Consider the following 27,264-nt stretch of genomic DNA (forward strand, 5'->3'; position numbering starts at 1 on the left):
TACACCAAATGTAATTTATTTTTTAAAGTAATTAGTCATGTCAAGATGATTCTTTTTCTGTACTTGTTGATGGAAGAACTCAACTTGCTAAGTGGCTATTTCGTAGCTATGTGAACTTGCTACCACTGCAATTTAATAAAATTTTGGAAACAGTCGCTGTTTTTTTCAGCGTTAGACAGCAGAATGAAGATTCTTGAGTTTTATGTATTTTGAAGAATTTAAATAACAATGTTCAGCAGATAAAAAAAAATCTAATTTTAAGGCTGCAGAAATGAGAAAACTGTTTACCCAATCAACCCCAACGTATTAAGAAGTCATCTCTTTTTTGCTGCACTGGAAAATGATCTCTATGTTTCAGGTTGAGAAGTTTAAAATAATTGACTTTGAAAGGAAGAACAGGTTTCAGTTAGCTTTTACGCAAATTTACTCATTTGTAGTGCGTTAACGAGAGAGGATATCCCATACCCCATGTGTTACCAGCACACTCATTTGAACAGTCTGTTTCTACACAGCACACACACACAGAGCTGATACTAATGGACCCAGTAGTGTTTTAGTCCTTTGCTGCCTGAGTATTTAATCAAGAGCATCGTCTCAACAGGTAAAAGCGAGAAAATTACATGGGTGAAGTGAATTAAGCTTTAATGTTTGAACACATAGGAATTATGTGCTGCCACCTACATTCAGATTACTGGTAAAGATCAATGATAGAGTATTGATAAAGTCTCAGGTCATTTGTTATCTTGCTTAGTGTGGAGATAGTGGTGGTAGTGTCATGACCTTCTAATGGACTGAAGAACCATATTTAAAATGTTAATCCCAGTAAGAACTTTTTTTTTGTGCTATAAAAGGTGCCCAGTCATTAAAGTAAAAGCTTTTTAACCCTTTCCATCAGTGGATTAAGAGTCAAGTATTGACCGCTAAGATATCTGTAGTTCAGTTTCCCGGAGATGGAGTATTAAAGGCATAAGAGGAATTACTGTAATAATATTGGTAATAAATGATTCTCAGTATGAAGCTCTTCGTTATTATGTTTCATATCATAAAATGCTGTGTTCACACATTCTTCTTTGGCTGGGGTAGTTTTCCTCTGACATCAGCATAATAATGAATAATTTTACATTTAGTCCATGCAGATTCACTACTTAGTTGAGTGCCTTTTGTACAGTTAGGCCTCATTTCAGGAAAGTATTTAATCATTTACCTAAATCCTTCAGCTTTGTGTGTGCTTAATTCTAAAGCATCAGCTTAATTGCTGTCTTGAAGAGAGCTGCTTATTAGAATAGAGGACCTTAATAGTCACGTCTGTAACCTTTTAGGAACTTTGGAGCTACTGTGTCAGGATGTATTTTTTACATCAGTCATAGCCATGATTTAAATGAAGAATAAATTTTAATGCGTTGTTACTCAGACCATTCTGTAACCTAACAAAAGATCTCTTAGCATACATTTAAGGGCATTCAAATGCCAGAGTTAAAAAAATGCCAAGATGTGAATAGGGGGGAAAATGCAGTAAAAAGCTTAGAATGCTTGATCATTAACAGAACTAGTTTATAAACAAAGGCAAAATGACTCAAATGAAATGGCAAAAAAACCAGTTAAACAACTTGTTTTAACAACTCATCAAAAACAGTATAATAGTTTACCAAAAGGCAGTAATTTTTTTGTTGGCTTATTTATTTTTGTAGTTCAAGAAACAATTAAGCTTTTTTTAAAGGATTTTGAAGATTCAGGCTGCTTTGTTTCTTTGGTGTAAAAGCTAATGCAGATAGATGCATTATTATACTTAAGTTAGAGTCTTAATAAATTAAAACTTATTTATAATGTGTTTAAACTCATGATTTGTATTTAATTTGACACATTTAATGCACAAAATAATTAAGATTTTTTTTCCCCCTGCTTAATCTATGAAGGGAAAAGTTAGGAAACAAAAGCAAATGACCCCCATCTGCAGCATGATGCTTGCAAGTTTGATGAACTTTAAAGGTTTCTGTTACCTTTGACTCCTGGTAGCTTGGAAGGCATAATTTAGAAGATTTTTTATTTGAAGAAAGGAATTTGGTTTCTCTACAGATGTTTCTTGCTGTGTGGTGGAAAAAGCAGGTGTAAACCAAGTTTGCTTCAGAGTAAACCTTCTTGCAACACATCTTTAGGCATAGATAACCTCTCAGCAACCTTAAAGAGAAAGCTTGAACAAAAGAAGAGTGTTCCTAAAGAAATGGATTGTGAAGTGTGCATCCCTAAAAGCATAGGACAAGTTAGACAATATAAAAGTCTAAGATGTCTTTGAAATGTGATACAGGATTTTTCAGCTGCATTATTTTTGTTGTGAGTCAGAATGTACAAGATGAAAGGACAAATCTTGAGGTCTGAATTCAGTTTCAGTCAATCCTTAGCTACTTGTATTAGCTTAGCTACTTATATTAGTAGACAGTAGAAAACTAGACAGCCTTCATTTGTTAGGAATTTTTTTTTATGTGGAAGACTCCCTGGAGACCTGGTTAGATGCATTTGAACAGAGATTTTTAACATATTCTTTTACATAAGCTGTTTATTTTGGTTTAAATTGTGATCAATGATTTGGGATAACAGAAAACAAGATTTACATTTTCTTTAATAAGTAAATTTCTCCTCAAAAAGGAATCTTATGTCCGAGGGGTTCAGGAGGAAAACTCTTGCCTCTGACTGTTGCAGGTAGCAAAGGTGAAAGTGTTCAAATGTTAATCCTTTGAACAATGATTATCAATTGTTCTTCAACAGTGCACCATCACAGATTATAGATTACTTCCTTTACCACAAAAATTATGGCACGATTTGAATGTCTGGTAGAAATTGTCAGGGCTCTGGCCCAGAAATGCACAGAAGTAGATACTTTTCTGTTTGGCAGTCAACCTGTACCACTCAAGGATTCACAGACCAGTTTACTGGTGTTCAAGATAATCAGACCAACGGATGAAGAAAAATCCATCACTCTTGTTAAACATGAAGAGCCCAAATCTCTGACTATGCAAAAGATGGCTATTGTGAGACTATGCTGAGGACATAAGACTTATTTAATGTAGTCTTGATATCTTCTGTTGGCCAGTGTTGGGAGTATTTTGTTGGTCTAGATGTGAGTTTTTCTGGCCCAGGATGACTGCTCTCTAGCTTTTCATGTTGATGTGCACTGACTGGGATTTTGCCCACACAAGCTGTCTATCTGGTACACCTTAGCACCAGATTATGTGTTTATGCCCCAACTATCCGATTGAACTGTGAACACTAAATTCTTGAATTTTGGGGTTTGTTTTGTTTCTTTAATGCTGAACTAGTATTTTAGGGTAAGAATGAAAGGAAGAAATCGTTTGTATGCTCAGTAATTAGTTTTTAACATCTAGGAAGAATGTAAAGGTTTCCCAATATGGGAAGGTTTTGCCATACCTGTGCACTCCCTCCTTCACACCTGCCTTCTGGTGCCTTTATAATAAATAGGGTGAAGAAGGGGGGAGGGCAGGAAAAGAAATCTTTATTTTAATTTTTCTGTGATACTCTTTGCTTCTTATCCTAAACCTTAGTGTCTGTGCTTTGAAAAATAGTTACAATGTTTCAGGCAGACATGATCATAATTCAGGTGTGAATGAGGAGATTTCACTACAGGTTGAAGATTAGAATTCATTTAAGATTAATTTGGAAACAGTTTTAAGAAAAATGCAACAGGGAAATTAAGAACATAGCTTCAGTTTTACTTCTCTGAAATGTCTGATTGATCTGAGAGTTGTGCATTTTTTTCTTTCTTTTTTCTCCTATGTCAGTAAGTTACACACATATATATAAGTAAATGAGCAGGTTTTGCACATTTTATCAATTCAATCTTTACTAGTACATATTGAAAGACTGTTTCTGTCACTCTTGAAGGAATAAGAATTCCAAAACTCCATAATAGGAATCATGTTATGGGAGCTTCATAATTTGAAAAGGGATGGGAGGAATAATATAAAGTTTGCATTGAATTCCATGGTTTGTCAGTCTTGTTCAGTTAAAAAAAAATGGTTCACATCAGATCATAATCTTTGTAATTTCTTGGGTGTTTTTAAAGACAGCATGTATCAAGAGTAATGATGGAAAATTCTATATCCATATGCTGTCTTTAGAAGAAATTACAGGAATGAAAAGAAAAAATTTCTACCATTATTAATAAAGGTGCTACTTTGTGCTCCTGCAATCTGTAATTTGAAACTCCAGTTGTTCCTTTGCTAGTTTGCCCAGCATAAAAGAGAGACTAATATGGAAGGGTAAAAGGAACAAGGTTAAATTACTGTATTTCTCCATAGAACTTCCTCTAAAATGCTGTTTCCATGTCAGGAAAAAGTATACTTTTTCTATGGGCCTCTTAAATAGACACAAGACAATTACACAGCAAAAAATAAGTTAATTGATTGAAGCCTACTTTCTGGATAGCAAATTTTCTGCTAACAAGTTTATGTACTCTTTAGCTATTCTAACTTGGGTTTTATGTTAATAAGTTCAAATTACTTTTGATAATGTATTTGAATGTATAGTTTATTAATTTTAATAGCAAGTTGTGGTTTCATACTGAAATTTCCTATGTTCCTGGGTCTGTTATGATCTGGGGGCTTTTTTCTCCTCTATATTTTTCTTATGCTATTTTATATTATGTCTGGATTCATTCACTTTAGCTGAAGGATGGGGATTATGACCAGAGCTTGTTAAAATATACACAGTTTATTAAACATAAAAATACTGTGAAACATCTCAAGGGTTAGTTTCATTTTATACTCTTTCATGTTGGGAAATTAAGTTGCAGATTTTACCAGTTACAAGTTATTAGGGTGTCTGAGTCTCCAAATTCTAATTTGATCGCAAAATATTTTAAAATTTATTTTGTTTACACATTGCAAGATTAATAATAAACAGTTTTAACTTAATGTCAGAGAAAAGCATTTCTATACTACAGCAAGTGTAGGTATATGCAACAGACAAGCACTTTTATCAAAATGTATGTTTCTTCTCAAATGCTGCCCATATATATTGACTGGCTCAAATTGATGCAGTTTTTTTTTTTTTTCCCTGGGGGTATGGAAGAGATGGAGATTTAAGTTTATACAAGTTAACCATCACTCTGCTTTTTATGTATTAGTGAGAAAGAAAATTTGTGAAGCTGACTTGCGCTACATATACTTCCTTGTGGAAACTGACTGCCGTTTATCTCAATTATTCAGTGTGCAGGTCAACATGCTTGTTGGGCAAATGTTCTTTCCTTTCATTTTGTGAGTGTGAGAAGCAAGACCTTTCTGCAGATAGGGCATTGCTCTCCATATCCATTAACAGATGTCAGCACATGCCTCAGGCAGGGTTAGCAAATACCACTCGTAGAATCACATTCCATCAAGGCTGATAGATTCTGTCTTCTGGGTTAGACACATGGTCAACACATGGTCAACACATGTTGCTAGAGTCCAGTTCAGACACTTCAGTAGTATTCCTACCTGTGGGGGGTTTCTGTGGTTAATTTTATTTTGGTTTTTAAGAATTTAAACTCTTAAATATTATTTTCTCCCAAATGTGACTGATAGTAAAGTATGTGTCAGTACAACAGAGCTCAGATAAAACTTGGCTGCTTTTTTAAGAAAGGTATGTAAGCAAATGAATCAGCAAACTGCAATTTTTCTGGTATAGGCAAGAGGTGGCTGAGGTAGGTTTTGTGTTTTCAAGCAAAATCATGGAATAAAAGATGAAGCTGACATCTTCTATGTTGTTAGTGCCTAAAGCAGACAAATGTAGAGTCATGTGTGCAGGATATTGATGAGCGCATTTAAAAATATGTGAGCAGTAATTTCCAGATCTCCTTATTTTACCTCAGATGAAGTGGGATAAATGTTGCTGGTGAACTCCAGAGTAGTACTAATGTGAACGAAAGTAATGAGCTTGTGTCCATAAATCAGTTTAACAAAGATTGGCTTCAAGCCAGATATTTTGGATTCAAAATGTGGTTAGCGGCTCCAAACACAAATCTCAGGCTGCCTGTAGTACCTTGTTGGGTGTGGTACCTTTCAGCTAATGTTACCAGGCTTCAACACCGAAGTTTGTCCTGTAAATCTGAGTGATGCCTTTGACAGAACAGTAGCTTTTCCTTTACCTTTGCTTCCCTTCTCTCTTCATCCATCTCTGCATGTTAAACGCCCACAGCAATGGAAAATAAATAGTCAGGTAGAAACTGTAGCCAGGGGGTTTAAAGCTATCAGAGTTGGGACAGCTGGGAGATGAAAGCTTGACCTCATTGGGAACAGTGCTGTGACATGTTGCACCCCTTTATAACCCTTATCATCAACAGCATGACTGTTGTTGCCCCCCAGATGCGACAAGTTCTTCACAAGTTGCAGCAGAAGAGAAGTTCTTGTAGATCAGGTGAAAGTCATGTGTGCCAGCTTTGAAGGAATTTTACAAAAGCAGAGTCTGAGGAAGCAGTTTTAATAAACAGCATGAAGACTGTCCAGCTCTTTGATTAGGAGGTCCAGAATGATATGAAGTGGGTGAGGGAGGGTGCTGCAGTACTTGAGAATCTCTGGAGTACTCAGATTTATAGGTGTGAAATAAATGTTGATTTGTCAATTCCCTTCCTCATACCTACCCATGGAAGAGCATTTAGTTTCTATTTTTAATGTTTGAGTTATCATTGAAAATAAAGCTTTCTGCTGTGCTAGCTATAAAACGTCAGTAAAGGACCCAACTCTACAAACAAACATAGTAATGAGTGTAAGGGGAAATTGTTAACCATAAGTGGAGTAAACATATTTCTATAGAATTTTTTTCTTAAAGAGCCTTTAACTCATGAAAATACATAAAATATGTGACTATATTTTAAATTAATTGTCACTGTTAACCGTTATGATGCAACCGAAATTTTTGTTAACCAATAGAACCAGAAAAAAAGGTAGTTCAGGTCTCTCAGGTGAATGGAATTAACACGGGATATGTCATTCAAAGAACTTGTACATTTTAAATAGGACATTTCCCTTTCTCATTAAAACCTATTCCTTTCTTCCTGTGTTTTGCAGTCTTTTTGCCATGATTCTAATAGAAGACTCCTTCTGGATGTAGGCTTTCTTTGTTTTGCAAATGATGTGTTTCAGCCAAGGCACTTCAGGAAGTTTTTGACAATCAGGCTTTATTAAACACAAAAAAAGAAAAGAATTTTTTTTTTTTCTCCAGAATCCTAAAGACTTTTATCAGACTTGTTTTGAGGAGGTTTCTTAGTTCTGGAAATTAAGATAATTAAAAGTTTGTAAGTGGTCACTTGCAGCATATCTGTAAACTTCAAAAGTATGTGAAAAAAGAAGCTTCAGAAAGTGAAGATTGATTAGTTATTTTATCAGTGTTGTAAACCTTGGCCTGGCATATCTAAGAAGTTTCCAGATCAATTGCTGATGTAGAAGTAGGTGCTTCTGACATTTCAAAAGGTTTATTTTTTTAATCAGCACAGAGTAAAAATAATTTTCATGAATTTAGTATTTTTTTTTTTTTTTGTATTTCTTTAGTTCTGGCCAAACATTCTATGACTCTTCTGAGTTACTCAGCGCTTAATGAGTTCTTTTCTGTAAAAACCTGAATGCTAGGTCAAACTGATTTGTTTCATGTTTTTTCCCATGTTCATGTCCCCATAGTAAATCACTTGTTTTTCTCCATTAAATAGGCAGGATGAAGTACCAGGTAAAATGGTAGCTGATGAGAACCCTGTTCTTTAAAAAGAAAAAAACCCAGCCTTACAAACAGGAAGGCACAATGCCTCTCTTGTACTGCTGGCTGGTAAGAAGGGGAAAAGCAGGAGATTCTGTAGGGATACAAGCCACATAAACCTGATGCTTTTTCTCCATTAAGTCCATCTTAGTACAACTCCCTTCTTTCTGATTTTTGCTTTTAGACCCACCCAAGTAATGTGAAAAATCTCCCAGATGAGACGGACATAGCAAGATTAAAAGGGGAAGGTGGATCTCCCACATATGCCTGTGAAGTGAAATGCAGGGAGATCACTCGGCTCTTTCAGGAAATGTGATAGGCGCTTGCAGCCGGTTGTGAAACAGTAATTTGAAGTCTGATGAACTCTTTCAAGTGCAGGAGCCTGATTCTGCTCAGCTGTGTAATTATGATGGAAGGGAGCCAGATGAAGGCAGAGATCTGGGCGCAACCTTTTGGGAGGCTTGTTCCGGCAGAGTGGGTGGGAGAGTAGAAGGAAGGGTACAAATAATAAGTTTCTCTGCCTGATTGATAATGAACTAGTAATAAGTGGCCTTATTATAGTAATAAGTTTCCCATGGAAGCCTGATGATTGCAGAGAAGCTTTAGCTGAGTGCGTGTGACCACATCTTATTTTGATCAGCTGTAGCACAGCAAAGCTGTGTAATTATCATAATCTAACAATTAGCCTGGCATCCTTTCCCAGTATTTAATTACTCCAATAAATGCTAATTGAATAGAGGACTTAATGACAAGAGAATACGTTTCTTTCTGCATTGTGTATTTAGCTTGCAGTCTTTTCTAGGCACAATTTTGAATACTGTTTTATTGAACAACAGCCTTGATTTTGTGTCCTACATAGTGTTTTTTCATGGTGTCTTGAACTTGTTTTAACTTGTGAAACTGTAACCTGAGCACTGAAAGGTCATGGACTGCTTCTTTATATTAGACGGTTTTTTTGTTTGCTTACTCGGGGTAGCAATATCCTGCTAGAGATCTAAAATGTCACTGGCTTGCTACTGTTAGCAAACACACTTCTCTTAGCATCTGGAAAATGTTGAATTTTCTTTTGGTTTGAATAGAGCTAAAATTAAAATAGCTCTTTGATTGCTTCATTGTTTGTGCATCAGAATCATTGTTGATGTCAGCAGAGCTATGGGAACAGAGTTTATGAAATGTTATGACAAAAGCCAGTAAAAAGAGCAGAAAAGCATTAAAGAGGTTATTTTTCCATAGCACAGAAATAGCATCTTTAAAATTATCTGCAGTAAAATGGTACACGTAATCCCACAACCCCTCAGATAATTAACAACCACAAGATTTCCCCCATCACATTTAACAGCTTTAAGTTGGTTGAAATAAGGGGGCTTGAAGTGTGTAAAAGAATAACAAGGCACAATTTATGCTGCTGTGTTCCAGTCACAGCATGTGAGTAGAGCTTGGAACAGTCCTAGTGCACTATAATTGCCATCTAAACACAGACAAAATCTATGGGCAAGCTCAGTGCCGTGGAATGCTAAATAACTACGTGATCACATCTTAAGAGCAGCTAAAATGTTGTCCTTTTAAATGATGATAACAGTTTCCAGAAAATGTTTGGGGTTTATGTATTGTTGTGTGTGCAAATAACTACCTATACTCATCTCTCTATTAATAATAATTTAAGCAAATAGTTTCATAACTAGTTGACAAAAAACTTTCTATCTATTTCTGTATTTTTCCAGTTCAAGCTTTTCTTGTGCCTAGAGCATTTGCAAGAGGTGTTTATGTTGTCTAATAACATTTAACCTACTGGAGATTCAGCCTTTGATTGGATACTTACGGGATCTTCTCACCTGGCCTGCTTTTTTCATGGTATTTGTAGGAATGGACTTCCCCCTGAAACCCCACTGTTTCCATTAAATTCGATTAAAAAGTGGCTTAGTCTCCATAAAGGTAAAAAAGGAGGAGTTGAGTGACCAGCATTCATAGGGGTATGCATGTGCTACTCACAGAAGCCTTTTTCCTTCGGAAACAGGACAAGTAATGTTTTGCTGTGCTGTTCTGAAGAACTGTGGGTAACTGTAGTTTGTATTTACCCAAAGAATAAATCAGTTCAGTGAATTTTGTTGATGTTGTTTTACATTTCAGATTATCATTTTAGAAAAGGGCAACAGGGGCAAGGCATTCAGCAGTGGCAGTGTCCTCTGCACATTGGTGCTAACAGGCTGTGCAGACTCCAGGCATCAGAATATGGCATCAAAATGCTATTTGCATCTGATCGCTTCCAGTACCTGACTGAAAACCAGAATTTCATCATTTGTTGTCAGAGCAGTTATTTGGAGTCTTTTTGGTTCACAGTGAAGCCTTGCTTCATGCATATGACAGAACAGATTCCAAATAAAGAAAGGTTGACATAGTAAAAGGCAAATTTTCCAGTACACTTATCTTGAAGTAGAGCATCTGGTATGTCAATTCTACAGGAAGGGCAATAGAATATAACTAATAGGATTTGTAGGGGAAGCAACAAGCAGAAGCTATTGAAATTTTTTATCTATCTAAATGAGCAATTAATGTTATTTGCGCCATTCTTAAACTGGATTTTTGTAGTGTTTATTCCAACAAAGAAAGGAAGAAAGAGAGAAACCAAACAAAATTGTTATTGCATTTTAAATATCTGTTAAAATAAATTGTCTCTTGTTTCAGTGACCATCAAAGTTATTAAGTTCAAGATTAGTCACTTAGGCTTCAGAATTTAAATTAGGAAGAGAAGCATGCACACAGGGCATGTACTATCCCTTTCTTAATGGATAAATAGAATACAGAAGGCACTAATTATTTAAAAAATGTTTTGCTAGTCTTGTTTTTCTATGATTAAAATAACCATGAATTTCTCTCTCTGCACCCTGAATACCTGGATATTTCACCAGTGGCACTTTAGCACAGAAATTTTGTTTGGACAGTCTTTACTGGAAGCAGTGTTCAAGTTTTGTGTAGCAAGCTGATCTTTGTTGGTTACGGAAATATTTAGGTGTAGAAGCTACTTAACTCTCTGTCTCTGTCTTCAAAATTGCTTTTATAATGCTACTGCCTAATAATTGGCTTTGTAATCTGCAACTTCCCAAGACACTCTTTGACTGCCACCTGACAAAAACCAAAGGTTAATTATGTTTGAAGAATAGCTGTGTGCATGGAGACAAATGACATTATTTGCAAGAGGGTGTGTAGATTCTGTGTGATTATTGGAGAAGCCTTTTTGTTGGTTTCTACCACAACACAATGTTCTGTTATGTAAAATCTAGATAGAGATAGTTTCTTCTTTGCATAAAGACCCTGTTAACCACATGGTTCCAGAAGGCATGGGAGTCTGGGTGAGGACCCACCAGAACAGGATGAAGACCTAACTGGGAAAGTACAGCAGTAACATTGCTAGCAAGGTTTCTGTTTGGAATGGAACTGGAAAAGGGGACAGGACATCTGCTATTGCTGTCCTATCTGCAAATATGTCTGTTAATGGACTCCATCTTCCCTTTAAATGTTTTGCTTCTCAATGTATGTAGATGGCTTAATGTTGATCAGTGCTTTAATTTGAAATGGAGCTTTTATTTCACTCTAAAACCTGGCATTACACTACTAAGTAAGAGGTTTTCAGCCTGGAAATGTTAAGTGTTTTCCACTCAAATGTGGTTTTAAATTCTTGGAAATGCTTATGTAGTATTTCCTTTAACAGTTTTGAGGGCTGAGCTGATGAATTTTTTTGTGAGTTACTCATGGCCATCCCTTCCTTTTCTGTTCAGATTAGGAGACTTTACCTTTCCTCTTTGAGGAGGTAAATACAACATGCTGCTTGTAGCTGGAGAAACAGGAATGGTCTCAGTTCACTCTAACAGAAAAGTTGGAGATGATGTAGCCTCTTTTGGAAACATAAAATTAGTTCTACATCTATTTAACATACCTGCTGCATTTTTGATTACTGCCTTCTTTAGGATATTGCAAGACAGGAAATAAATACCTGCTCTCTGATTCTTAGTTGGTTAATAACCTGGAGTAAAGAGACTTCACCCAGAGCTGCTTGATAAAATACCTTAGTACGTATTTTCCCTGGAGGAGGTTCACTCCTGTGCCAACAATATTGGCTAAAGGCCAGTTTAGATCACTTAAAATATGCACAATCTCCTTCCCTTTGTAGATACATAAATGTAAACACTTCCAGCTATGGCAGATGACTGAGGAATGAAACTGTTGAGAGAACAGGGGAACGGGGAGGACAAGACGCAGGGATAAAAAGGACTTGGTTATGCACTTCATCTCAGACCTGCTTTGCAGGCAGTACTTAAGAGTCTGGGGTGTACTAGAATGAATGAAGACACAACTGTTTCAACACTTAGGAAAAAAGAAATAAGAAGGAATCTACTAAAATACCAGTGATCAAAGAGGATAGTTACATTGTGGTTTTGTTTATTTAACAAGAATACAGAAGGAAACTTTGCCAAAATGGAGTCAGATGAGGTTTGATTTTTCTTTTTTTGCACCATTTCACTGGTGCAGATTACAAGTCTGATTTCATTGCTAACTTGGAATTAAGGTGTGATCACACATATAGTTGTTTGTCTTCTTGTACTTATCATCTCCATTATCATGGGCTGTGCAGCTGCATTCTTCCCCTCAAATTCAGCTATTTACAGTACAGACACTGTCTGGGAAGTGTCTCTGTAGACTCTCCTTTTGGTTAAAGGAGAGAATTAGCTGCTTCTGGAAGTGTGATTCATCTCATTACAGTGTACTAAAGAGCCTGGATGAGTTGGATTTCAGAAGTTCTTATTGCTCTCTATTGACTTTTAAAATAGTGTGGAAAAGCAGTTCACATAGGGTTATTTGTGTTGTAAAAGTCTAATAGTAGAGAGGGTCAGTCTGGTCTTGAATGTATTACATAAGTATTATTCTGGAAGCATATAGTTTGTCTCACAGAAGCATAATTGGGCATTATGGTGAAGGCACAGGCTGATGAAAGAAGTAACCTTGAGAGCCTCTTGAGAAACCTGAATTACTTGTCACCTACATGGTTAAAACAAACCAACTGTCCACACACAAACAGACTTATATATAAGTATGTATCAATTTTTACTTACTAAAATTGTAATTTAAAAAAATAAATAGAGATATCTTTGCCTGAATGCAGCTTTTCTATTTGTACCTTGCACTCTTTTTTCATTACCTGTAAGAAATGGCATATTGCTAACTGATTCAGAGAACAGATGCCAATTTGAAAACAACACATTTTTGCAAATGTGTTAAGACAGTACCTGTTCAGGTGACAGATTTTGGAAGTACTGGAGTACAAAAATATAAAACTTGAACAACAATTTTGATAAATGTAAATTCTCCTGGAAGACCTATGGTTTAAAAAGGCTTTTACATGTTACAGAGTGGAACTGTGAGGCTGTGCACTGGCTGAAATTATACAGATACATCATGCTTTGATGCGTATTCACTTTCTCCACTTTAAAAAGCTATTTTATTGAAGTTAAATTATTGTAGGGATATGAAACTGTGTAGTTTGCTCTGAATTTATCCTTGGAGGGCCAGCAGATCATTGCTTTTTCTCTGAAATTAGATAGAAGGATCCAGATGGCAGATTTCAAGCCCATCAGGTGTTTAAAATATGCCCCTCAGCTAAAAAGAAGTATTATTGTTAAATTTGTCATGGCCTTTTTATTGCTCTGTGGTACACTTGACAACTTCAGCTGTGAAAGAGAGAAGCTACAAGTAGTCCAGTCAGCCTGAAGTGGAATAGGTCAGTGGTTGGTTTCTTTAGCTGCCCCAGGGAGTTTAATGAATGCACAGACCTGGTTTATGGAGTCGTTAAATCCATCATGGTATAAGCTCCCATGAAGGCAGTGAATTTGTCCCCATTGTTTCTTCCAGACACTATGGCAGGCATTAGAAAAGTAATGTAAGTGAAACATGCAGGGGAGAAACAAGGAAATCCTCCCCACCCCCAACAAACAAGAATCCCACATCTCTAAGGAGTCATCAGTAATAATAACAGCAATAATAAAATGCATCTGGGCTGGTGCCTTGCACTGCATTTCTCAGCTGGCACTCATTCAGATCTGTCACATTAGGCTGAGTGCTGATAATTTGTATCCCAGAATCCTTTTATTCGAACACAGCAACATTTCCAACGTGTACTTTTGGCAAAGGAGAAGCTCTGATTTTTAAATCTCTTTAAAAAGCAATACAGACTTTTCTTTGCATCTTGGCAAACTGTTGCTTATTATGATGAAGGAGTAACCTGTTTGTATTCTTGTAGTAACTATAAGTACGTGCAGTTAAATCAGCTTTCAGCACAGGGGTGGTTACTGCCTGTTTCAGAGAAAAGAATACGTTTGGGTTATTTATTTTCATGCATATGCAGATGTTTATATAGACACTGATTTAGGAAGGCTGACACAGTTTTGGCATCTTTGCTGCTTCTTGTTTCTTCAGTTTAAAAAATAACTCAACCAAGTAAGACAGACACTTTCTTTGTTTATTGTTCACTAAACCATAGGGAAAGATAGTCTATAACTTGGTGGGTCATAACAACAGACTTATGTTGTGAAAGAATAGAACAAAACCTTTTTCGAAAAGGTTGTATTATCGTATTCCTGCGTAATAAGACTCTGATAGCTCTTGTGAATTGTAAGGGTAATTTTTGAGAGTGAATCTGCATGACTGGAGTGAAATGAAGTGCCATTAGTGATGCCCTTTTTATGAGAATGTGACCCTGCAACAAGGTCATCCTGAGATAACCGTGCTTACTTTTGAACTCTTCCTGTGATTTCAGATTCCAGCGAGGTGACTACCACATTGATGTCTGCATCAATGACTACCTGGATGTGTTCTGCCCTCACTATGAAGACTCAGTGCCAGAAGATAAGACCGAACGCTATGTTCTGTACATGGTGAACTTTGATGGCTACAGCTCCTGTGATCACACTTCCAAAGGGTTCAAGAGGTGGGAGTGTAATCGGCCGCATTCCCCAAATGGACCATTGAAGTTCTCAGAAAAGTTTCAGCTCTTCACACCCTTCTCACTGGGATTTGAGTTCAGGCCAGGCCGGGAGTATTTCTACATCTGTGAGTATAGAGAGATTTACTATTGTTGCACAGCAGGTATAAGAAACCCAACTGATTTTTCACCTAAACTCTGTGAAAATACAGAGGGGCAAATGGTATATAATGCAGATGTCTTACAGTGAATGCAGGCTTAAACTATCCCCAGATACATTAGCTAGGAAACTAGCTCGTGAAAATGACACTAAGTCATAGCTTCTTTTCTCACATGAAATAGCATGCCAGCCTGTTCACTGAACCACAGCTGACTTTTAAAGCAAAATGCACCATTTCATTTATTTCAGCACTCTGAGGTGGAGAACTGGGGAAAGAAGGAGAGGATAAAAATTGTCCCCAAATATGAGGAAAAAGAATTAATCCTTTGCATGTGGAATATCTCAATTTTCTTACTTGCTTAGATGAAATATTCTTGTCTCTGTAGTATTTATCACCCAAGGAAAGTGAGGTCTGTGTAATTCTTAAGTGATACTATGCTGCTGATGTCAGTAGTCCAGTGGTATTTAAAGCCATGATTTCTCAGGCTAAACAATCCTAGTATCTAGCCAAGTGGCTCTGTTCTTCTACCTTCCTTCCCCCCACAACTTTTTCATGGTGAGCTCTTTCCGTCAGCATGGCAATAGGAGTGCTCTGGGAGCAGGACGCAAGCAGGTGAGGAGACCTGCATCAGGATTGCTCCAGGCACCCAGAGACACACGTCATGTGGGTCTAAGGAAGTGAAAACACCAGGAGCTTAAAACACAGTGGGTTAAGCAAATGGATGCCCTGACTCCACTGTGCAGGTCATATAGTTTCAACTATCTCATGTGTTTAACACTTCCAACACAGATCTTACTTCATCAATTAATTTTGCACCTGTAGCTTTCACTCCTAACAAGTTTTGACTGCTCCAGCTTTACTTTTTTCCTGTTTTTAGTTTTAGACTACAGAGTTGAAAGCTTTAGATAGACTGTAGATCCCAATAAATATAGCTTTCATACGTGTAGCTGGTGTTTCTACTGTGAAACAGTCATTCCACCTCATTTAACCAGAGAAACTGAGTATGTATGATCCCTGTTTTCAGCCTTGTTTCTTCAACATTGAGATTTTTGTTTTCCCTTCCATAATCTACAGGGAAATAACAATCCTGGTGAGTAGTTTCCCATTAATTACTTTCTTCCATCAAGTAAAAACCTGTAATGAGTGGTGCTTTTTCATCAGAAAAACTGTGTCTTGTTCTTTTTCTGAAGCACAATAATGAGACTAATACTAACAACAATATTTTACATAATGTTTTTAAAACTGGGGTTTGATATGAGAAATAGTATAACCATATCAGAGTTAAGTAGGTAATGTTCAAGGATAAACAAATCTGTATTGTGTAGGCCCAGTTCTACTTGCGTCACTTCTGTGTAATTCAAAATTCTGATATCAGGCTCCCTTGGAACAGTGCAATTTTTTTGTGGATATTTGTTTTGTTTTGTTAGTTTTTTAAATTCAGTTCCAGAGCATCATCAGTCAAAAAAGCAGGAATAGTTAAGCTAAGGAATGCAGTCTATCATAACAAGGTTGCAATAAAATGTAGCAGTGGAATGGCATAAGCAGCTGCAAGCCTGAAAAAAATAATTTGTTTTCTAAATTTTTAACAAAGAAACAAAGATAAATGTTTAATAAAGGTGAAATTCAAACATGAAAGTGAAGGAAAAAAATATGAGAAACCTCAGCTTGGGCTGTCTAATTGTTTCATTGCTAGAACATACAGAATCCATTAAACACTCAAGCAAGTCATTGTTATTTAAGTGCACCCAGGTTGCTTATGCCTAGTTTTCGTCATTTATACTCAAATTCAATATGTCACTAAAAATCATATAACTTGCATTTAAACATCTATAATACTCATTTAATTGTCAAGGGCTCCCTTCAAAACAATTGTTCTGTAGAACTTTAAAATTCAAAGAGCTTTATGGTATCAAACTGCATTCATATGGAATTTTTTTTTAAATGAAAGGTAAAATATAAAAAAAAAATAGCAAAGACATGTAAAGTATTAGTTTAAGCTAAGCTTAGCTGAAATTAAATTTGTGTTTTAGTGACATAAAAGCATTTTTCTTTCTTTTCTGTAGTTTAAATATTTTTTTCCTTCATCCTTTGCTCTGCCGAGGGCATTAACAAGCTTGACATTGCAGAAATTTCAGGGAAGCACTGTACGATAAGTTAACAATAATATGAAGACCTCAAGCCACAGCTGTCCATCCTGGAATGTTTTTCTCTTAGTCTATACTGAAGATAGAAGATGGTGAAGTGTTATTCTTTGTTCCCTCATCAAAATTGTAAGCAGGTCCTGGTTCAGGCTGTGGAGACCACTTTTGTTACCTTTCTGCATCTGCATGTTAAAGAAATTACTGGTTTGCCATGAAAGGTTTCCTTTGTTCAGCAGATCTGAAACCTCTGCAGCAGAGAGGGAAAACTGACTGTATAGGATCGGTCTGGCATGTTCTATCAAAGGGTTACAAAATATGCTGTGTAGTCTAGACCTCTGAAAAGACAGAAATATGAAGTGGCTGGTTAGCTTAATTACTGTCTGGTGCTTTGTCAAAAATCTTCACAGTTTACCTTTTAAGGATGTGGCTTGCCTCTCTTGTTTCCATTATATTCAGAAAATTAAATAATTTGTGAACAATCACTCTCTCTTTGTCTAAACTGTTCATTTGGAAAATACCATCATTCTTTGTTATGCCGTTGCCTTCACATATTGCTCAGATGAACTCGGATCTCCATTCTTTGCATGTTCATTCTAGGATAATGCAAGGAAAAAAATCTTACCCATCTGATACCGAATTTACACTGAGAGAGTGAATTCAACATTAGAGTCATGCAATCAAAAAGTACTGATTGAGTTTGCTTTTGAAAGAAGAAAAGGTTATTAAATATTTACAGAGAAATTAACTTTTATTTAGTTAGGGTGTGCACAGTGTGGGGCTGGGGAAAGTAAATAATAGATCTGACCTGAAGTCTAAATTTTTACTTAGTTCTTATCAGGTGCTCATCTCAGGTTAGCATATGCTAGCCTGAAAACAAGCAAAATAGTATTGCTACCAAAACAGAAGCAAATGAAATATATAGAGAGCAGGAACAAAACAGTGTTGTGACAATGATTTTAATGTCCTTTGGAAGGGAACGTAAATTTTGGTATTCAGGTTAAGGTGAGGTATTGTGCAAGGTGAGATGAACTCAAAAGCTAGGAAGGGAAAAAATCCCAAAATGTATAATGTTGCATAATTATATATTTCAAAATGAGCATATAATTTCCATTATTTTAACTTAATTGCAGATAATTTATTAATGTTTTAAGTAAAAGTGTGAGTGACAATTTGGCAAGTATGCATCAGGGCTGTTGAAATAAAAAGAAGGAAGATGTGGCTAGAAGCAGGCTGGTACAGATTACTGAAGAATTCTGACCTCACTTGCCAAACCAAGCTACTCTGTTTTATTTAAGCTAGAGCACATAGTTCTTTTCTTGAAAACAATGATGTGTTGTCGAAAGTTTTACTAATATTAAGGTGTAGGATATGCTTTTCTCTGAGTCATTAGTCCAGTTATTTCAGATGAGAACTGAGTGATTTATCGTTATCTGTGGATGAAATACCATAGATACTTTTATCATATCCTCCAAGATTTGATGTGTATGGTTTATTTAGTCATTTGATCACTGTGAATCTTTTCATTTATATATGCTTATACTGAACTACAAGGTAGGTTTGCTCTTATTCACAGATCTCTTGCTGCTCTTCTGTTCTCCACAAGATTCTGATGATATTTGCTAGCAGTTAGCAGGCTTTACTTTTTATATATCTAGACATAACTTGTGGGGTTTTTTTTCTATTCTTCTTGAGAAAAGAGCTCCTTCATGTTTTAAAAATCCTGTTAAAAGTTAAAAACCTGTAATTTATTTGTGTGACCTTTTTTGCTGCTGTTTCTTTCTAGTTTGATCTCTTGCATGTGTCTTTCTTATTTTATTTCAAAGTGCTTATGCTGTTTTTTTGTCTCGCCTTTAGTGTGTCATTATCAGTGTGCCTTTGTTACCACCATTTATTTGCATGAAGCTACTGATTGTCAGTTGAGAAAGCTGTGGTGAAATTGTATTGCTTGTGACCCTATCAGGATAGGGTGCTGTTATGATTTTAATTTAATTATGGTTATAAATAATATTTTTAAATAGTTCATGTGTTTATGGCTAAATTAAGAAGCAGTTTGTAAAGTTGTTCTTTCAGTTGTACATATGCTTCTTAATAACGTCTAACCATCCTATAGTCCTTTTTCTCACAGAATATATTCCCAAGAAACCTGCTGTTACCTGTTCCCTCGATTTTTTTAGGTGGTTTTGTTTGTTCCCCATTATCCTTGCTTCTCTGACCTAATTCCCTCTTTTCCTGAAATTTCTGATTCTGAGGGTTCTTATTCAAATGACGTTCCATCCTGACTGTTGTAGCTGCTTCTTCTATAGGAAAACCTGTGATTTGCATTATTTCTAATATAAAATTGTCTGTCTTCTGTTAGCTGGTTCCATCTGTTTCTGAAGTTGTCTTCACCATTTTCCAAAGCCTGTGGAACTGTTTGAATCTTGCTGTCATTTTTCTCTAAGAGCTGCCAGGTGGTTGGACAATCATTCTGGAGGCTTCTCTGATTCTAAGGATTTTAAGGAAAAAACAGTAGTAGAAAAAAGTGGTTTAATACCTACACCTCTGACTTCTGCCTATTAATTAGGTGGTTAGCTTGTTGTATTAATAAAGTGCCTAACTGAGATCTTGTTGAGCCAGTAGCAGTCCCTGATGACAGTTAAGCTAAATTTGCTCTGTTTTCCCCCTTCTACCATGTTTTGTGAGTGGTTAAGAGTTGAGTGGTTTTTTGTGCTATTACTTTTCTTTAGTCTCTCCTACAATTCTCTATCAATTTTTCTGTCCTGCATAATTCCATGTTTCGTGATCAGGTTGATTTTTGGGAGGGTTACTGTCTTTTTATCTCAATATGTAAGCATAATTCAAATTATTGTCATTGACTTGCCTTGTGCATATTCACTGCTATCCATCTGGAATGTTTGTGGTAGAACTTGTACTGAAATGCTCTCCCAGGTGTCTTAGCCACTGAATATCTGGGGATGCAACAGGACTTGAAACTACCAGTGCTGGCAGCTACTGCTGGACGTTTATGGATTTATTTTTAATGAAGGATTATTCACAGAATTTAATAGTCTTAACTCACAGGGAAGAACTGTACATATCCCTGTATAAACCAGCAGTTAACGTAGGAAGTGCAGTGGTCACTTTTCATGGAAATTAGCACAGACCTGACAATATGACTAAGAGCCTGGAAGCTTCCAGATTGCCAGCTTGCTATTGTTCTTTTAGGATTGGACTCAGCATAGCAAGAATTAAGAAAGATGACTTTGCAGAGGCAAGGTTTAATAGCCTGTGATACTATATGGGAGAAAAACTACTGAGAAATCTTTACATTGTAATTGATTAACAGTTACTAAAACAAGTATTTTTCATGTGCTCAGAAAAGAATGATATTAAATAGCTGCATAGGTCTCATTGCTCTTGCTCGAGCACCAGCTTAATATTAGTGGATATCAATGTTTTGCATGAAGAGGCATAACTCACTGTAAGATGGTTATTTGATTTAGGGATCTCCACGTTTGCTAGAGCTTTAGTTTGATGTAGTGGGACCAGGAACAGAAAGACTGTGAACTGTAATTTTGTCTTATCAGAAAACATAAAAGTGAGCCCCTCCCCCCCAAAAAACTATGCCTCTCATTCTTTTTATCATCCTGCTATAAACCTGGAAATCTTGCTTTGTCAGAACCAGTTGGTGTCGTCAGCACAACACTTTATGCTGCTGACTGTAGGTTTTTTGGTAGGAGGTGCTGTCTGAGGGCATAAGTACACTGTTTCTCAGATTTTGAGCCTGACTTACCCGAGGAAACTCCTGCTGGAAAAGGAGATATTTTAAAGAAAATAGTGGGACTATTCATGTGCATCCTGAAGAGAATCATGAGAATCAATCAAAGGTTACTATAGGCAGTTTGGCTAACAGTTCCGTTAGATTACTTAGAATACTTACTTTTTTAGAGGAAGCAAGTCAGTGCTTTTGTTGTCATATCCCAGCTAGGGCAGCACAGTAATATTTAACTGGTATTACTCTAGAAATTACTTTTTTTTTAAATCATCCAGGACTTAGAATATATGGTTTCTTAATAAGCAGTCATCTTTTCACTGAGACTTGTCTGAAAAAATTTTTCAGAAAACTCTTTGGGTTTTTTGTCCTCTCATGCCAATTACTTACATGCTCTAAAAGACCAGGTTTGGATATTTTTCCATCTTGAATCTGTAAATACTTGAATCTGTCAAAGTCAAAGATTTGACTTGGGGCAAAGTTTAGCTTTAGAGAGTTTTGTGAGCTTTAGAGAAATGAGTAGAGCAGATTGATGGTTAAGTCTTGTCATACCATACTTAGCTTATACTGGGAAGAGTGAAGTCACTTTATTTACTTGTAGGCTAAACTTTTACTAAAAATTGTTTCTATCTGTCAAATGGTTGACCTAAATAGCATATATTTTGCGTTGAAAGTGAAGATGGGATTTGTCTTTCAGTAAGTGAAAAGGCAGCCTGTCTTCAATTCAACAGGTGGTAGTTAATTCGGGTAGTGCTAGTACTTACATTTCCTCAATGTTTTTTGAAAACATGATCACTTTTGGAATTCTCTCTTTGTATATATCCTGGTTTGCACCAAAAACTGAAAAATAAAGGTTAACTAAAGAACATTATTAAAGGATGCTGAGAGAATCACAAACATTTTTAGCATGTTAATTGCACTTCTCTTTTGGATAAACATTCTTTATTGCCAGGCTCCCTATTAACCTTTCAATCTAGTCCTGATCAACATAAACACTGATGCTGCTTTGACAGCAGTGGGATCAGACTTGCCACACGAATCCTGCATTGATAGCCGGTTTACTAAAATCACTTGAGATGTTCTAAATGAAATCAAAGCAATCGAAAGGGTTTGATAAATGTGTACTTTAAAAAATATTTTTTGTGGTAACATTAGACAGACAAGGAAGGTGACCTTTAAAGGGGATTCATGCTTAGCCTAGTGTGTAGATTAAAGGACTGGCTTCTCTTAGAAAGCATCAGAAAGATTAAGTACTGGTCCTACTTAAAAGACAGAAGAAATAATCACCAGTGTCTAATAGATTTTGACGTTGGTTGTGCTCTTAGAATCCTCAAAGGGAACATTAAAAGCTGTTGAATAATTTGGGACTTGGGAGAAATCCATATTAGAAAATGAAGAGAGAACCCATGGAAGCAGTGGTCTCTATTGCCTGAGTTTTTCAAAGGGAATAACGTCTTTCAGAAAGCAAGTTTAAAAAAGGAGGTTTGGATTCACATGCTTCAAAAATTGAAGTGTCGTTAAGGTCCTGACAGCAACAGAAAAATAAAAGAGGCGAGGTTATACTTCCCTTGCATCTCTGAACATTGTCTGTAGCATATTTTGTAAGGTCGTCACCCCTCTGTGAAGATCAGTGACGTGTTACTTTCTACTGAAGTACTGATTTTTGTCATTAAAATGGTGAAGGAGTGACCACAGAAAGAATGAATGACAGGGTATTCTTTTCCCTATCTTTTTTTCTTTCTCATCTAAGCTTATTGACAAAGGCCAGTTCATTTTGTAGAAAAATAAAGCATGTATTGGATGCTACCTATCATCAAATCACAAGCATTAGAAAGATAGACTGGTTAGACCTTGGTTAAACGACCTTTAGGGAGCATTAGGAACTTGATGAATCTGTGTGTGAGGCACCTGCCTTAAGACAAATGGTGACTAAATGTTCCCTCCTGGTGACTGTACTTTTTTACATTTGTGATTCTTGTAAAAATCCCATTGCAATTTTCTTAAAAGTAACTGTTTAAATTTCAGTGTTCTGCTGGAAGTACAATTGAATTAATTGCTCACAGCTCTTTAAATCCTGATGGACTATTCATCATTCCTTACTTTAAATTAGTTTTGATGTTCAACAGCTACAACTTAACATCTCAGAGGTGGCTGCTCTTAGTTGGTGGGTGAGACTCATTGCAGTGTTACTTCACTGGAATGTTATGAGATTAATAAGCTGAAACACATGGATTCTGTGGATGAAAGGATTCATAGAAGTGGAGAGTAATATTAATAGTTATCTGAGAACTTATAACTCTGTAACAGTATTCTAACTTGATTTCTGAGCAAACTGAAACGTGTTTAATGAGCTGTTGTATTGGAAGTATGCATTTTGTAACATGGAGCAGATGCCAACAGAAATGAAAATAGCAAAGCAGTGACATTTGGAATAGCAGTGTTGTACTTCATTGCCTCCATGTCATCTGCATGTTAAACCTCCCTGTTCCTCAGACTAAATCACCAAGGGAGCACTTTCTTGGGTGATACTGTATGTGTCATGATACAAACATGATTATATATGCATGCCTGCCACCACTAGACCAAAGCCAAACTCCCTCAATGAAAAAATGCTTCCACACGCTGAACAATTGGCTGATGATCTTGTTTCACAAGTCAATATTCAACATTCAACTCCCTATTTTCTTTAATACTTAAATTTAAAAGAAGCAAATTTGTTTCTAATCTACCTAACCCTCTGATATTAGAAGAGGCTGTGAAAAAAGAAAACTTTATAGAATTCTCAGTAACTTTCTTGTTTCCAAGCAATGTGTACCCTTCAGACAAGGTGACTGGGACTCTGGGCTCAAAATGGCACATGCAGTTAATACTTCTATCTCCAAGATACTTGGCAAGTCAGTATAAATCATGTAGAATTAATATTTTTTTTCACTATTAACCAGCACATAGAAATGCTTTATTCTGAAAAATTACAGAAAAATCTTTTCAGCCTGTCAGATGTTTTCACTTTCCCTCAGAAAAGCAGTAGGTCATCCACACTATTGGCCAAATGAGATTTTTACTGCCTCTAAAGTCTCCCTGGCTTTCCTTTTACATCATGGATATTTAATATTTAAAGTATCAAGTGGTATAGCAAGCTAGATACAACACTACTTTATGGAGTTAAGAATGGCTTGAAGGTGTATCAAAATCTCACTTGTACCATAGCTCTATACACATATGTAACCGGGCTCCTTATGATGGATCTGGGGAATAACATTGCTGTTGCTGATCTTCTGGGGACGAAATGATCTTAATTATTTGAAGGATAATCAGAATGGAGATGTATTAATCAATTTGAAGAGCCCTGACAATTCAGTCATAGTGGTGTTCAAAATGTGTTCAGGCAAAAATAAACCAGGACAGTTTAACTCACATACATTATGTCTTAAGAGTTTTAGGTGAGGATATGGTGAAGATATGATCTTGGGTTTCTTTTTAAGTGTTTTTTTTGACACGTCTGCTTTTGGTAATACTGGGTCACCTTCTTTTATCTCAATACCTGTAATTGTATGTGGACTACTTCTCTCTAATATTTTGAGATTTTGCAGGAGATGTTCAGGTGTAAGGCATTGAAGACTACACTGTTATCCTACAGCACAGAGCCCCGTTTTGGGACTGAAGCCAGGATCTGTGACAGCAGCTGCAGCAGGGCTTGCTGTCTGCCTTAAATGTAGTGCCTTTGTCCAGGACCTTCAGGACTGTGAAAGAATGCAGCCTGTCCTCTTGAAGAGGGCTTAGCAACAACCCCTCTTTGGTTCTGGTTAGTGATGCGCAGATAAATCATGATTTTTTTTTCCCCATGGGCATGAAGTTATTCACGCAGTTCCTGTTGGTGCTTCTTGGTGCTGGGATTTGACTTCCTAAGGCTCTATCTGTAAACAACATCAAAAAATAGAAGGGAGGAATGACATGGTCAGAAGTCCACAGGCATACCAGTGAGGTACAAAATATCTTTCTCAGAGAGAGGTACAGAAGCAAAACATGTTTTTTAAGAAATAAAAGTATGTTCCAGTGAGGATGATGATGATAACAGTGCTGTGTAGTTCATACATGAGCAACTGATATGGGTAGGTTTCTGTTTAGCAATCTCTTTTATGAAATTTTCTTGTATTTTACCAGACTTCTAAAGTTATTTTATTATCAGTTCAGTATAAGCAGGTAAATTATAGTGCTACTGGAGTTTCAAATTAATGTAAGAATACATTTTAAATACATTTATAGCAAGACATAGATATTAATTGTCGAACCAGTTGTCTGAAGCCTTAAAATATGGATATTATTGATTTTTCACCAGTGTCAGTGTGAAACCTCTCTTACCTGGTTCTCACTTGAATGATGTGTGCAAGGCTGCCTCTGAGGCAGGAAGCATCTCCTTGACAGCTGCTTGGAGGTGTGCTGCAAAGTACCCAAGTTCCAGCTCACATGCTTTGTTGCAATGCTGAGTATCAAAATTAAATTAGGAGTCGTCTAGCAGTCTTTCATTGCAGCACTGAAAAGTGCTACTGACTAGGTAGCAAAACCAACAGCCCCCTCTCTGTTTTTACACACTTCCATGTCTGCACAAAATGCGCCACTTCCAGCTTATGATAGGGGGGAGTGTTGGGTCGGTTTCACTGCCAGCACTTTCCCCTAGTCCCAAGTGATTTTAGGCCCAAGCAGATCAGCCAGTGTGGTTGAAAGTTATTGCCAGAGATAGGGTTCCTCATCTGTAGTGCCTGCACCTGTGGTAGCTTTCCATAGAAACATACACCAGCATTGCAACTGCATTTTTTTGTTTCCGGTCCCACCTGAAATACTCAGTGGCAGCTCAAGCAAAACTGTGTAAATTAGTCACTGTCACGTTTAGGCATTAAAAGAGAAATTAGTGATTTATATTAATCACAAATGTTTCTCCAGGTTTTATGAACAAGCAGCTTGGCTGCCAGAATGATTTTTGGAAGACTTTTTTTTTCCCTAACTGCCACAGAGAACAAAACGGTTATTATGGGCATTTAGATAAAGATTAACAGTTTTGGCAATTTATTTGAGGAAAATTGTATTTTACTATGCATTCCACTTCAACATGGACCATCGCTGCCAGCATGACTCGTCACCTCCTTGATAAAATTATACAGTGGAGACACAAGATGGTGTAATTCATTTAAGAACAGAAACAGGCTAATCGACAAAGCAGAATGAGGTTGAAAAACAAACCAGATCCACATTTCTTAATTGTTTGGCAAGTCCAAATTTCCAATAGGAGAAGTGAGAAGTCTGTCTGCCTGCTGTTTTAGCACATTTTGGTTCATTTTGTCTTCATGCTTTCTTTTTTCTTTGCCCATATCATGCCTCTTTTTCCTTAAGCTTGCTTCGTGAGTCCTCCAGGAAAAAGCAGTGCAGGTGACTGCTTCATATTCTGCAAGTAGTTCTGTAGAGCACTGTAGGATTAGTCCATGAACTTGGTACAGGGTGTGAAGAAATTACTAGTATGATAAGAAAGAGGTCAAAATTAATATTTCAGGGTTTAACAGCAATGCAGGACAGACTGCCAACATGACCTTCAGTCTTTCACGTGTTTCCGACACAAAATCAATTTCCTAGCATACTACTTTTTGAGCTTATCATGTTCTAGGGTATTAAAAGAGAGCCATGTTATATTTTATTCTGTTATGGTTATTTCCATTTTTGCTTCCACTTTTGCATTTTAGGATGGTGTAAAATCGAGACAATCAAAGCATAAATGAAAAATCTTTTGTTTGCTACAAAGGAGACAAACAAGGGTCGAAGGAGAAAAAAACTCATTACAAAGAGATTAGAAAATTAATTGGTTGGTGGCTCTGACAGCTCCCATTGGATGTCTAAGGATCCGGTGAAAAGAAAGTACCGTCTCAAACATAACATTTCTTCCTATTATTTCTTTCTTTCGTGTAGAGACTTTTCTGAAGCATCATTAGGTTCCAATTATTTTCAGTGAAATATTCCACAAGAAAAGGGCATGATAAAATCAGTAGAGGTAGTACTATTCCCCTGAGAAACTTCCTGTGGCTAATAGTAAATGTAATAGGGAAGGCTTCTGTTCAACCTCAAATATAAAGAGATGATTCTGATCCATGGAGGTTTTGAAATCTTGTGTCACGGCATTAATGTGCACTCTCTTTCCCCAAAATCAGTATGAGGCAGCTGATGAATATGCTGGGTCTGAACACTTGATTATCTTCCTGGCTTAATATAAGCATAGGACCTGTTACTAGATTTTTTTACCTAAGGATGTGTTGTCTTAGAGATACTGTTCTTCCAAAAAGACTAAATATTTGTAACAACATTTTCTTCTCAACTGAATGACCTTTTTCCCTATATTTACCATGAATTTAGCATGTGTGTGTGTATGGATATACACACATATGTGTGTATATATACGTGTATACTTACGCAATTATAATATAAAACAGTGTCATTTTATAGAGCCACAGAATCTCAGAAAGGATA

General features: G+C 36.5%; 1 protein-coding gene across 5 annotated transcripts in view; it reads left to right on the top strand.

Annotated features, from left to right (window-relative positions):
• The window catches only part of EFNA5 (ephrin A5), a 208,692-nt gene that overhangs the window by 154,381 nt on the left and 27,047 nt on the right, over positions 1-27,264 (top strand). For all 5 annotated transcript variants that reach the window (XR_006016060.1, XM_042028055.1, XM_042028057.1 and 2 more), the window contains one exon: positions 14,540-14,832. Coding sequence is in view for 4 of the 5 variants with exons in the window: in XM_042028055.1 (XP_041883989.1) it covers positions 14,540-14,832 (293 nt within the window). In the remaining variant the exon portion in view is untranslated. The remainder of the gene's footprint in view (positions 1-14,539; positions 14,833-27,264) is intronic.

Source organism: Corvus kubaryi, unplaced genomic scaffold (genome assembly GCF_017639235.1).
Source record: "Corvus kubaryi isolate FWS band 111438036 unplaced genomic scaffold, C.kubaryi_AGA036_p1.0 37302, whole genome shotgun sequence".
Lineage (NCBI taxonomy): Eukaryota > Metazoa > Chordata > Aves > Passeriformes > Corvidae > Corvus > Corvus kubaryi.